Here is a 13,568-nt window from a genome sequence, read left to right on the forward strand (position 1 = left end):
TTGTATAAAAACGAATCAGTGGGAAATTAAGTGGAAAGAAAACATGTGGTAGAAAAAAAAAAGGCGTTCAAACAACAGGGATCACTGCAGCCCCTTCGTGAGTTTGGAGGAAGCTTCAGATGTGTGGACTGCAGCGGGAGTCAGCAGCCTCCACACACAGCTACAGCTCATCCATCCATCAGGCTGAGACTCTGAAATCAGAAAATCCCACCTGTTGGAAAGCAGGCGGCTCCTTTTTTTACGTGAATTCTTGCATCGGTGCAGCGTGACACGGAGACAATCAGCCTGCGGTTCTGCTGAGGTCTCAAGGAACCTTCAGGTCGCTGTGATGGCGTCCATGTTGGTTCTGGTGTGTCTCAACGTACTCCTTAGCTTCTCGGTGAGGTTTATGTTTGTTTTCTGGCCAATTAGTCACAGTGACAACATGGGCACTAAAGCAGCTTTTCATTGCTTTTCTACCACACGTTATCCTCCCACTCAACTTTCTGAGCATACGCTTGGGTTCAGCAGCTTCTTTAGTGTTTTACTCTCCCTGTGGCGAAAAAACAACAACAACAAAAAAAACTGGTATTATTTGCTATTAAAGTTTTTTTTTTTCTTTCCACTGAATGGATTTTTTTTTCTGCCCTGTAAGCCACTACATAGTAGATATGAGTTTAACTTATAAAAACAAAATGAATGAAATAAATTAACATTTCAATAAGAGTGTGTATTCACTGAGACGAACCTGTATAACGGTCAAGTACAAAACTCCCCACAAAAGAAAAAAAAAAACCAGCTTCTTGTGGAGCTGAAAAGATCAATTTATTTATTTATTTGGTTCAGTTGATTTTATAACTTATGCAGATTTTTAGGTTGGATCAATACGACATTGTACTTAATTTTTTTAAAAGTAATAATCAGTCATCTTTAAATTAAATATTCAGGTACTATACTATTGTCTTATATTTTTCCTGTGTTGTTAATTACTCTGTCCTGTCACCTAAATTACAATGTAGAAATCTTATTGCTGTTAGGAAAAGACTGAAAATTGTATATCTACAACTTTATTTATTCTTATGAGTCTCTGCAATAAAATATGTATTTATTTTAAAAACAGAAACCTTGAAATACTCTGAGTTATGTTAAAATATCCCTTAAAATGTGTTTTAAAATCATGGAAATAACAATCAAGTTAAACGTTCCTCTGATCAGAAAGTTAAATTGAACACACATTCAATGCAACGATGACTGATGCTGTTAAAAGCAGAAATAAATTACTTTTTCTTTTTTTTTTTTACATAAACTTGCAACATTGCGACTTTTCCAGGAGTCCTTGAAGTTCAAACAAAATTACTTTTTTTGGAGCAACTAAAGAAAAGCTTCTCTGACTTTAAAAAACTTAACAAACTTAAGATTTTATTGAATCACTAAGGTATTTTCTCTCCATGATGGGTTTTTATTTTTACAATTTATAATTTTCAGGCATTCCTAATCCGATATACAAATGTTCTCCTCCCAGTAAAATGTTCGATGTATCTCCGCGGCATCAGGAAACACCTAAAACCGCAAATGTTTGAATGAGAAATTTGGACGTTTTCTACACGTTGCTGCGTTTCATCGCGGCTTTTTATAGCAGGTACATTACAGCTGCAGCTGAAGCAAAATCCCACCGCAGGGGGTCAGGAGTTGAGGTCAGATCACAGAGTCCTATACCGGTGGAGTTGCTTTAATAAGGTTAAAGTTCTCAACAATTTTCAGTTTGGTTTGTTTGGTATATTTAGAGTAAACGTGAATTATTACACTGCAGGGAGAGAGACAGACAGCGCAGAATAACAATAATTAATTCAACTGACAACAAAATTTAGTCATGATTGTCAAAATTGTCAAAAGTAAAACTGAGCAGTGTTTGTGTTTGCTTAATTGTAAAAATTAGCATTAAAGTGACGAGTTTGCTCCTGGTTTTCTTTTCTCTGGCGTAAGTCGACCAAAGCCCCTTTAAATGTGAAATTGTCCATAATAATGTCATGACTCCTAATTATTTTTTTAATGGTACCATTCCTCCCATTGTTTTACCAAAGAGTGTGTTTTATGCTCATGCTTGGACTGTTTCCTGTTTATTTTTTCAATGTAATTTTCCTTCAATTTTCTGTTGAACTTCATCTAAACATAGAGGTGAGGAAAAAAACAGAAAAAAGTGCAAGCAGGTGTTTTTACATGACTGGCATACTGTTGATAAGACACAGACATATTTCACTTTTAACTTTATTGTTGGTGTTACTTTACAAATATCGTTTATTGCTGCCAGTCGTTGCCAGGACATCCCCGAGTTTTATTACAGTAGCATAAATCCTGAGAAATGTGGAAAAATCCAACCCTTAATTTGAGTGCATTTATTCAATGTGGCGGGAAAAAATGCCACAGGAAGACATAAATCTAAATATTGTGATGACCGTGATTTAGGAAAATCACATGGATGAGAATATCTGTAAAGAAAAATGTAACTGGCTACTTTCCACTTTATTAAAAAAAATGAAAAATCATCTAGGAAATTCTAACTATTAATCCAGTGCTTTCTTGTTTCCCTGGGTTGAGAATGTGACATGGCACTTGGGGGCCAGGGGGGGCTACTGTTCAAAATGGGAAAGAGAGGAAAACAAACTGACTACAGCAGATGTGTGTTTATCTTCAGAATATTTATCCACCACTAAATATCAACACTGCTCAGACTATAAATTCATCTAAATGTCTGTTACAATTAATATTTTCTGTGACTTTTGTTTTGAGTCCCTACATAGTTTTTATGACTCTCATTTTATACATTTTTATGGTCATTTTCTTCCTTCTATTGCATTTTACATATTGTTTTATTTTGTATGTTGCTGTTCGTTTTAGAACTTTGATTGTCTTGGTTTTCCTGGCTTTAGTGGCCTCCACTTACCGAAGACGTGGGCACAGGAAGAAGGGGGAAGAAATGCAGCAAAGACATCTATAGTCATAGTATTAAAAAGTCTGAAACAGCTGAAAATGTGGCAAACAACGTTGGAAAGAGGACCCAAGTTTATGTTTTCAAAGTGTTCAGTGAGCAGGACGGTAAGGGGATTCAAAGTAAAATCACTATTGGCTTCATGGGGTCACTTAAAGCATTCCTGAACATGTCTTCACAAGCGGTGCCAATGATAACGGAGGACTCTGCACATGTAAGAGAGAAAAAGAAAAGGCGCGAACCAGTCTGGTCAGAAGATTTGGATCAAGCTTTTCATGCAAAGAGAACTCCTGCTGATTTCCTGTTGGGCCGTGACCGACTGTAAGAGTTCATCAAGTCTTTTGGGGATCACTCGTCCAAATACCAACGCTGGAACCACCCCAGCCCATCCCACCCACCGCTGCCAACCTATCAATTGAGCCAACATTTATTATCTTGACCTTTGGTTTGACATCAAAGTGGATTTTCGACTTGCTCTTCTGTAATAAGATGGCGGTGTCACGCTCACAGTGTGAGAGGAAGCCTGCCAGCCTCCGATGAAGAAGAAAGTCGTGTCTGACTGAATGTCATTAAAGTAACAATCAATTAGACCTCTGTTTGTTGGAGGGAAAATACCGTGTGTGTGTGTGTGTGTGTGCGTGTGTGTGTAGGGGTGTGTGTGTGCATGTGTGTTTAGCCTTGTGGTTGATACATTATAAGGACCATACAACACATACAGCATTGTGGGGACCACCTGCTCCTTATGGGGCCCCAGAAGAAGAAGTGTTGTTTTTAGGTTAGGGGTTCGATTTAGGACCAAGCTGTTAATTGAGTTTAGGTTACGTTTATGGTTATAAACTAGTAATGGTTAGGTTTAGGGTTTTGGTTAGGCTACAGAAATGAATAAAAATGAATGGAAGTCAATGCAAAGTCCTTGTGCAAACAGAAAGACACGCTTAGTGTGTGTGTGTGAACTTGTGTAGCTACCGTATTTAGGACCATTTATAGCATATTTACCATTACAGGGATCCATTGTTTAGGATCAGGGGTTAGGTTTAAAGATATGGTATTAAATAGGTTGTGGTTAAAGTTAGTGTTAGAAATAGACTAGTAATGGTTATGGTTAGGGCAAATGTCTGGGTTAGGCATAAATACAGTTACTAAAATGAATGGAAGTCAATACATGCAAAGTCCTAATATGGGTAGAAAAACAAACTTCTCTGTGTGTGTGTCTAATGACATGAGAGATTTATAAGCTTTGTCTTGAAGAGGCTTTTGTTTTTACCAAAATCCAAATTTCCTCTTCACACTTAAACATATTAAACTAATTGGACACTTAAAAGCTGGTTGCATGTTTGAATAATTTATCCCTCTAGTTTTGGATGCTGTCCAGCTGGAAGGATTTTTGCTCTTTCTTTTCCCCCCCCCTTTTGGACAGTAGTTATGATGTGTAACCGTGGCAACAGGGTATTGTTTTTACAACTGGGAGCAGCCAATTAGCATCTCAATAGCTCAAATAATTCCTGAACTATGACCCCCAAATCCCAGCGGAGTAAAAATAAATAAATAAATAAACTGGGCTTCATGGATGCAGAGCAGAACCAAACAGCAGAGAGAGAAGTTCAAACCATCTCTTCCTGAAATAATCATAAAGCAGCAGATTTCAACCAGAGGCTTCTTCAGATACATTGTGAGACTGACTGCTACTGGAGAGCCATCCACAACGACTCTTTGAAGATACTTGGATGATATGCTCTACGACAGCAATTAATTTCCCTTTTTTTAACGGAACTGAAAGGCATAAAGGAAAGACTCAAGAGACGTAAACCAGTGCATTAAACTGAAGCTTTCAGACCTTTGACCTCTGAGCTGGTTGACATCTGGTCTATTAGTTTAACCAGCAATAAAGTCCGTGTGAAGCAGTTGTTGGATTAGCTCTCGTCCGTGCCTCTGTATCCTCTGACAGTACAATATTTCCCAAGTTAGATGGAAGATCTCTTTCTTTAGCTTGCCCGACTGTTGATGTAAGCAGCAAACATATTAAGATCGGTTAAATACTTTAATATGTAATGCACATGGCCTCTGTTAGTAGCAATAAACACATTTATTAAAACCCATTTTGATCTACTTAGCTGTAAAATAGACATGATGACACATTTTGTTGTTAAATTTCAATATTTCAGTTGTAAAAATACATTGAAATTGTTTTTGTAACACAATGTTTAGAATGTTTGTGATATGCTGTAAACTAACGTGGATAAATCAGTAGGATTCTTCTAAAAAACAAAGTTGCTTGAGTAAGTTAATTTAGTTGCAAATGTAGTCCTCTTATTGCAAAAAAAGAATTTACATAAATGTTAAAATAAGGTTTCGAGAAGTAAAGTCTTCTTTTCGTTAGGTGGCTCGTCAAGTCAGAACTCAGATCTTTAGCAACAGCGCCGTCTAGCGTCCGATTACTAACACAACAACTTAAGCAGAAGAGGGATTTAATTTGACAGCACTGTTTTTCACCAAAGCACACAAGCACAGTTAATAGTAATAGTATTATCACTATGGACTTGTCTTAAAAAAGAAATGAAAGAAAAAGGAATCAGAGAAAATTCCAACTTCAGTGGTAACAGCCTTATTTTCTTTTGATGTCAAATCGATCCACTCATTCAGACAGATCTGACGTCAAACACCTACCTCTAATTTGATGCTATTTACTTATCAATGCAGTCAAGTTGAGTTTATAATTCTCATCGGTTAAAATGTTTTCTATGTAAGGACACCAAGCAGATTGCGTTTAGATGCTGACAGCAGCATTCACTCGTTCTGGTTGAGCTCATAGCAACAGTAGATAATCGCTTACATTGTGTTGTTGACCCTGCAGCGATCCTGAATACTAGGCATGCATGTAGCGACAGTGGAGAGGAAAAACTCCTCATTAACAGGAACAAACCTCTGGCAGGACCTGGCTAAGTCTGCCACGATCAACTGGAGCTTTTAAGGGCAGAGGACAGTCACACAAAAAAAAAAAACAGAGACGCTGATCCAGGAGTACTTTCTATGTCAAAGAAAAGCAGTATGTTAATGGTAGGTCTTTTAGCTGAAACTTTAAACTATAACTAGACATGAATAGGATCGAAAAAGAGTACATAGAGGTAGTAAACATGGTGAAATTTGACAAAAACACTGATAGTATGATCAAATGAATAGTTCCTATTTCTAAAAATCATCCAGGACAAAAAAAAAAAGCGCTTAATGTGAAGATAAAAACTAAAGAAAGTTTGTAGGGAACAGACAGAATGGCATCTGACTTATCCTCACTGAATTTCAGGAATTTTTCAGTGGTTGACTTTTGTGAAACAGCCATCACTCATCTCATGAGATAGTATGAGACTTTTTGGCAAGTAGAATATGCTGTCCTATGTATAGAACTAGGGCTAACATAATGTATCTAAATAATGTATTTATAAGGAAATATATAAATCAAGAGCAGAAAGTGGCGAGAGAATGATTCCTGAGGTACATGTCCACATAGATGAGTTATGGAGGATGAATAATTACTCCACCAAGTCAGTTCCAGCGCTAAACGGGTGCTAGCGCTTTCTTAGCTCGAGTTCTTAGCTGTGAGTTCTTTGTGTTTTCACTACTGGAAATATCAACTCCGGTACTGATATAATGATTTGGGGTTCATGGAGACCAACAAGCAGTCAAATTGTTGTAAGTCCGATCCTTAAACGTCCTAAGCATTGAGAATAAAAACTCAGACAAACATTAAAAAACATGATTCAACCTTCTCTAATCTTCCAGCTATTATTCTATATCACCTGACATGAAGTAATTGGACTGTTTATTTCTGTGAGGATATGATCAGGTATGATGCAGCAGACTCAGGGATGAGTTCATGAATCTCACTCCACAAGCTAAATCTGTTTTTGCAGCATGTCAGACAGAGGTCCGCTAGCTCTGATTGTGAGTTACTTATGAAAACCGTGTTCTGTTTGAAACAAAGTTACTAAGTTAAACCAGTGACATTAGGACATGTCTGTTGGGATACTGACATGAATCCTGAAGTCTTCGTCTTTTTCGATCCTCAATGAAACATAAGAATATACCATTTACTGAGTGAAACGTTTGTAGAGACCTAATGATGCGACTTTAAGCTAGCTAAATCTCAATGCTAGCTAGGTGCTAGCATTTACATCAGGACCACTTCGGTGAAAAAAATAGTCCAGTGGATCAGCCTAAGTGAGGCATATGGATGTAATTTTGAGAGCAAAGTCTTTAATTGTGATCCAGGGCTCTGGATGATGAGGATGTTGTGACTAAAAGTTCTCAATGTTGCATCTGAGTCTAAAACAACTAACTTGAACTATGTTTCTGTTGGCAATTAAGGGTTGCTCACTGGTCCATTTAACAAGTGTGGTTTCTGTATCTTGTAGGACTCTAAAGCTAGATTGAAGCTATTAAAAGCAAGGTTATTAAAAATAACTCCCGAACATTTAAGGTCTTCTTAGTTTTATAGAAAGAGCACACGAGAGAGTGGCGTATAGTGCCGTTAAACATTATTGCCCACTTACAGATATCTTGGGGGATTTTTTATGTGCTTTTTATTTTTGCTGAACCGAAATGTTTCAATAGGGATTTTTGGATCATCGGAAATTACTCTAAGAACACACTAAGTACTCTGGATGTTTTCTAACCATGAGCTGAAAATGATCATTAATCACGTTTAACAGTATTTGTGATTACTGTTGTTTCTGGATAAGAGCTGAAATAAGTGAAGCATATACGCTGAACAAACATGTTCTGAAAACAGTGAAACTTGTTGGCCCTGCACATCGTCAATCTCTGAAGGGCATCATGATGTGGACTTTCAAGTCCAAAGTATGTAACTTTAAAATGAAGAAAAGAAAAAAAACTTTATTGAACCAATAAAAAACAAGTAAATAAGGCGAACAAAATGGAGCTCAATGCATCTCAAAAGCAAAACACAATATAAAATACAAAGCATGTGTTGCGAGAAAATCAGAGGATACATTGAAGAGAATTAAAGGGAAATACATATTTTAGGACAGGGAATACAATAATATAAAACAAGTAGAGATTGGAAGTTTAACATTAAAAAACAGCTCAAATCAGAGGGTTTTGTGATATTTTTAATATCCCGATTTTTATTTGTAACAAAAATGTGCATACAATAAAATCCACGATGTGGTAATGTTCACTACTGAGTTACTGTAATAGCAAATAATGTCCTATAGTTTTAATGAGTATACAATTTCAGCACTGTGTAAAAGTGAGGCTTAAAGTCACAATCAAAAAATAAATGTGAAGTGGTTTCTGAGTTTTTTTGTTTTGTTTTGTTGTTTCTTTTTTTTTTTTTTTTTTTTTACAAAAGTACAAGAGTCACCAACATCTACCAAGGATTTTTATTTCCTCTGTTTAGATGAGTCAGTTTGCTCAATGATCGAATATCAACAGATTTTTCCGCCGCCTCTGGTCCAAGCAACAGGTCGCATAAGTTAAATCCATGTAATAAAAGCATGACAATAGTTTCCACTGTAAATGCCAGCAAATCTCTTAGAGTACCAGAGAAGTTGGTAAATAAAAATGTTAAATCATGAAGGAAAAAAACAAAAAAACAATTGAAAGTCCTCTTCTTCCAATAACTGACTATTTATGACACAGTTTACATTCATAAAAAACCTCAGCATTATGACTTCAGAGATGTATTTAATTTTAAATGTTTAACACTAACCTGCTAATTAACAAGCACACAAACCTGACAGTTTCTTAAATGATACAGGAAAACAAAGCATGAAGTTGTCACTCGACGTACCAGAGGGATGCGGGTTTGTAATTATGCCTGCTAACACATCAGTCCACTGGTGATCTGCTGTCTGAGGTGTTAATGAATACACTTTCACAACAACAAGTGATGCAACCTGTCTCCACACGGTTATTGGAAAATATCTGATGAAAGTCAGCCAAGGGTTAAAGATTTAAAATGAAATAATGCATTAACTGGTGTGTTTTGTGTTATTGTTCTATTTAAACATTGAGAAATTTGACAAAAGTCCTAACTTGAACCATGGGCATTTCAGCCTGAAACTTTTGGTCAGTTTAAACCCTGATTATGTTGCATGCTGCTTATTAAAGTGAAACTTTACTCCTAAAATGATTCATTTAGTAAGATTGTTGTAAACTTTTAAATGAAACCGGAGACGGCAAACTGTGCATGCTAGCTACTGTTCTGTAACATTAACAACCACTGTTCCTCTTACGGATTATTCATGTCAACCAGTTATTATCTTTACAGTGTTTTGCTAAATAATTGTACCCAATCAGCATAACGCTGCCACCACTATGTTTTACCATATAGGTGTTGTTTGAAGGATGATGCAGTGTTAGTCTTTCAACACATGAAATTGCAATTTTGGTCTTTCTGCCAAATACAATTCCAACAAAATACAATTCAGTTTTTGGGAAAAATGTGATAACTAGAGGAAAGTTGAATACTTTCGCGAGGTACTGTTATTCAACCAGAAATGCAGACTGAAAACTGGACTATTTCATCCCAGACTGTCCAAATATAGCAAAACCAACAAATGAATTTTAGATAAGTTTGATCAAACCTAACAAGCTTTAACCACATTTTAGTCTCTTTCTTTAGTTGGCTTTCCACCACGTTTTCACCCTGCAAGACAGAATTATAGAATAGAATAGAATAGAATAGAATAGAATAGAATAGAATAGAATAGAAGTACTTTATTCATCCCAGCAGGGAAATTACTTCGCAGTTACAGCACAGAGACAAGACACAATAACAACGTCCGGGTGTTTAGTCTGGAGTTTGGCTGTGGCAGAGCTGATGACGTCACAGGCCACCGCTGCATCAGCTGATGGGGGAATGTAAACAGCGATCAAAATGGCGGACGTAAACTCCCTCGGTAAATAACACGGCCGCATTCCCACAGCCAGAAGTTCAATGTCCGGGCTACAAATCTGTTCCTTCACGTTAACATGGCCGGGATTACACCACCTCTCACTCACATAAAGTGCAATCACGCCGCCCCTCTTCTTCCGACTCTTGGAAAAGTCCCTGTCCCCGCTCACCAAGGAAAATCCAGGAACCTCCATGCTGTAGTCCGGAATAAGCGAGTGCAGCCAGGTTTCCGTGAAGCAGAAGATACTGCACTCCCAGTACTCCTCCTGGGTCCTAACCAGCGCCGTGAGTTCGTCTGTCCTATTTCCCAAAGACCTAACGTTCCCCATGATATTCGCTGTTACCGCTGGCCTGCGCCGTCTCTTCTTCTACCTCCATTTAACTCCAGACCCGCAGCCCCGTCGTCTCCTCCGTAACTCCTCCGGGACCACAGGCCCGTCTCCGGGCAGCAGCAGAGGCCCACACAGCACAATCAGCCGTTCACGCGAGCAAACAATGCCGTCTCAATTGCTGAGGGGGAACTAATCACATCCTGAGAGATGGCAGTAATTGTATTTTTAATAGAATCAATTTTATTTATAAAGTTATTATAGCTGAGAACTGAGGGAATGGATGACTTAACAGAGCTAATGTGACGGAGGGTTTGCTGCATCCATGCTTTTATCTTCTTCAGATAGCCAAAGTGTGGAAAGAGCAGAGAACGATGGGAGTCTCAGACAAATTACAACCCAACATAAGGTACAGATGAGTGTAATCAGCACAGCAATGAAATGATGCTCCATTGCTGCTGATAAGGCACCCAAATGGCACCAAGTATAAATTAAAACGAAGGGGTCCCACAATTGATCGTTGGGGCACACCACAGGAAACAAAGTGGGTCAATGAGCTGACACGGCTAATGGAGACAAACTCAGATCTGTTTGTCAAACGTGATCCGAATCACATCAAAACAGTGTGAACAAGCCATGCAAGGTGCTCTCAGCGATGGAGAAGGGTGTGGTGATCCACTGCAGGGAAAGCAACACAACCCTGACACTCATATAAGGGGAATTCACTTTGTATTTTATGTGCATGAATCTTCTTTTGCAGTACTGCAGAATGGATTCACACACGTCTACATGATGGGTTGAAAGCACAACTGAACTACGTCTGAGCAAACCGCTAACAAGACAAGGGCAGGAAAAATATGGACACCCTTTAAAAGAAAAAAAATGGTTCATTTGCACTTTAGCTAAAATTGAATTCGTTTTTATACATTGAACAAAAATATTTAAACAAAAATACACTTTGTAAGATTAGAGTAAGTTAGTACACACTGGCTTATGATAGCTAGTTTTACCGCCTTCAGTTGACACAAAATACCTAGCTAGCTATTTTGGGAGTAAACTGTAGCCGCAACTGTCTAGGATCACAGAACGGGAAGATGACTCGAGTACGACTCAAATTTTTGCCTGATAGAAAAGTCTAGTGAGAAAAAGATAATACATAGTATACACGAGATTAAACAGTTCTGCCAAGACAAAATGAGACCTGTGACCTTTTTTAACATATTAAAGGCCAACTTACTTTTAAAAATTAATTTGAACTTTTAAAGCCATAATTTTTTTAAGGATGCACAGACAGCCTGACATCAAATACATATGTCCTTATTTTCTTCACGTAACTTTACTCACCTGTAGCATTTTTGGCACTCATCTCTTGAGTGATAATTTTGAAAAATTAGCTTATTTTGATATTTTTTTTTACAATCTTTTCAAATTATGACTTCATCAAAAGGAGGTAACAAACCCCTATAAAGACACATGAATTTTATTAGTATTTCCTTCATTTTTGCATTTTTAACACAAAAACAAGCAGACAGAAAAAAAACTAGTGAACAAGTTACATATACCAGCTGCCACACAAAAGAAAACACTCATAAAAACCTGCCATATTAACAGGGGCATATAAGCTTCTTTATGTATAATGTGGTTTAGACATAAGTGCTGGACATCACAACTAAGATGTTTAGTGATTACAAGAAACACAGAATCTTGCATCATACAGTGATGATGATGATGGAAGAGGAGGGGAAAGGGAGGAGGAAAAGTGAAGGGGGAAAAAGGTAATAGGAGGTAGAGAAGGGAGGCAACAATGAGAGAGCAGCGAAATGTAAAGGAGGGAGTGTAGCAGAGAGATGCAGCTGAGAATACAGAGCTTAGAAGGCAAAAAGAAGCAGATTGAGCAAGTCTTTAAGGTTTAGAGAGTTTTGTGAACTCCATCCTGACAGATGGACGGCCCGGACAGAGTTGAACTCTGCTACCCCCAGCACCCAAACAGCTCCTGCAGCGGTCTGAAGCGACCTCCCTCCGAGGCCGTCCTGCTGTACACGCTGCTCTCCTCCGTCACCGTGGTCACCGTCGCTCTGAACCTGCTGGTCATCGTCTCCATCTCCTACTTCCGGCAGCTGCAGAGCCCGACCAACACGCTCGTGCTCTCCCTGGCCACCTCAGACCTCCTGGTGGGGCTGCTGGTGATGCCGGTGGAGGCGGTGCGGTTCATCGAGCCCTGCTGGCTGCTGGGCGACGTCATGTGCGCCCTGTCTTACATTGTCGGCTTCACGCTCACCTCGGCCTCCGTGGGCAACATGGTGCTCATATCGATAGACCGCTACGTGGCCATATGTTTCCCCCTGCAGTACCCCAGTAAGATCACTCGCAGCAGAGCGGAGGCGTCTGTGAGCCTGTGCTGGGCCTGCTCTCTCCTCTACAACGGCCTCATCTTAAAAGACCACCTCAGGCAGCCGGACAGGTACAACTCCTGCTACGGGGAGTGCCTGGTGGTCGTCAGCTACATCTCCGGAACCATAGACCTAGTCTTCACCTTTATCGCGCCCTGCTCGGTTATTGTCTTGCTGTACATGAGGGTGTTTGTGGAGGCGGTGTCGCAGGCCCGGGCCACGCGCTCTCATGTTACAGCTGTCACGGTCAGGGTGACGGCGAAGAAATCCGAGCAGAAAGCAGCCAGGACTCTTGGCATTATTATATTCATGTTTCTGGTGACTTTCTGTCCGTATTACTACCCGTCTCTCGCAGGTCAAGACATCTCCAACAGTGCCTCGTCTTGGGCCATTGTGTCCTGGATGGTGTATTTTAATTCCTTCTTGAATCCGCTTGTATACGCCTTTTTCTATCCCTGGTTCAGAAAAAGTATTTCTTTAATTGTGACTTTGAAGATCCTAAAACATGACTGCTCTCAGACAAACATGCTTTAAGAAGACCCATTTCTAAGAAAGCATTTGTTTCAATAAAAACGTAAAAGAACAAATTTAGATAAACATTCATAACTAATGAAAGCTTACTAATAAAGAAAATTGGTTGAATGTAAGAATTTAATTGGGTTTCTTTAGCAAACTGAAATATTCTCTTTTCAGAAACCGGTCTCATTTCCCGCTCCAGGTGAGGAGCCAGTTGTTTTCTGCTGCTTTTTGTCTTTGCTTGGTGATCTGCTCTCTCTCAATACAGCTGGAAATTCAGAAGAAAACATCTACATCCCAGTATAATTCACAAAACAACCTAAAATTGTTAGAGCCGGTTGCCATGGCAAAACTAAAAGTCAATTTTAAAGGAACAAGAAAAGGTTTACAGGATCGGTGTGACTTTTTTCTTCTTAAAAGATTCTTAAAAGGATAAAATAGCAAAGTAGAGAAAG

General features: G+C 38.8%; 1 protein-coding gene across 1 annotated transcript; it reads left to right on the plus strand.

The window, feature by feature from the left end:
- Window positions 1-12,067: 12,067 nt before the first annotated feature.
- Window positions 12,068-13,131, plus strand: LOC102218552 (trace amine-associated receptor 13c-like). Its single transcript, XM_005806516.2, has one exon. It carries the CDS (start codon window positions 12,148-12,150, stop codon window positions 13,129-13,131), a length of 984 nt encoding a protein of 327 aa, XP_005806573.1. The 5' UTR covers window positions 12,068-12,147.
- The last annotated feature ends 437 nt before the right edge of the window (window positions 13,132-13,568 follow it).

Source organism: Xiphophorus maculatus, chromosome 5 (assembly GCF_002775205.1).
Source record: "Xiphophorus maculatus strain JP 163 A chromosome 5, X_maculatus-5.0-male, whole genome shotgun sequence".
NCBI classification, from domain to species: domain Eukaryota; kingdom Metazoa; phylum Chordata; class Actinopteri; order Cyprinodontiformes; family Poeciliidae; genus Xiphophorus; species Xiphophorus maculatus.

Excerpts from the sequence above, each read along its gene's own strand:
- LOC102218552 (XM_005806516.2), top strand. The coding sequence starts at position 12,148 with ATGGACGGCCCGGACAGAGTTGAACTCTGCTACCCCCAGCACCCAAAC.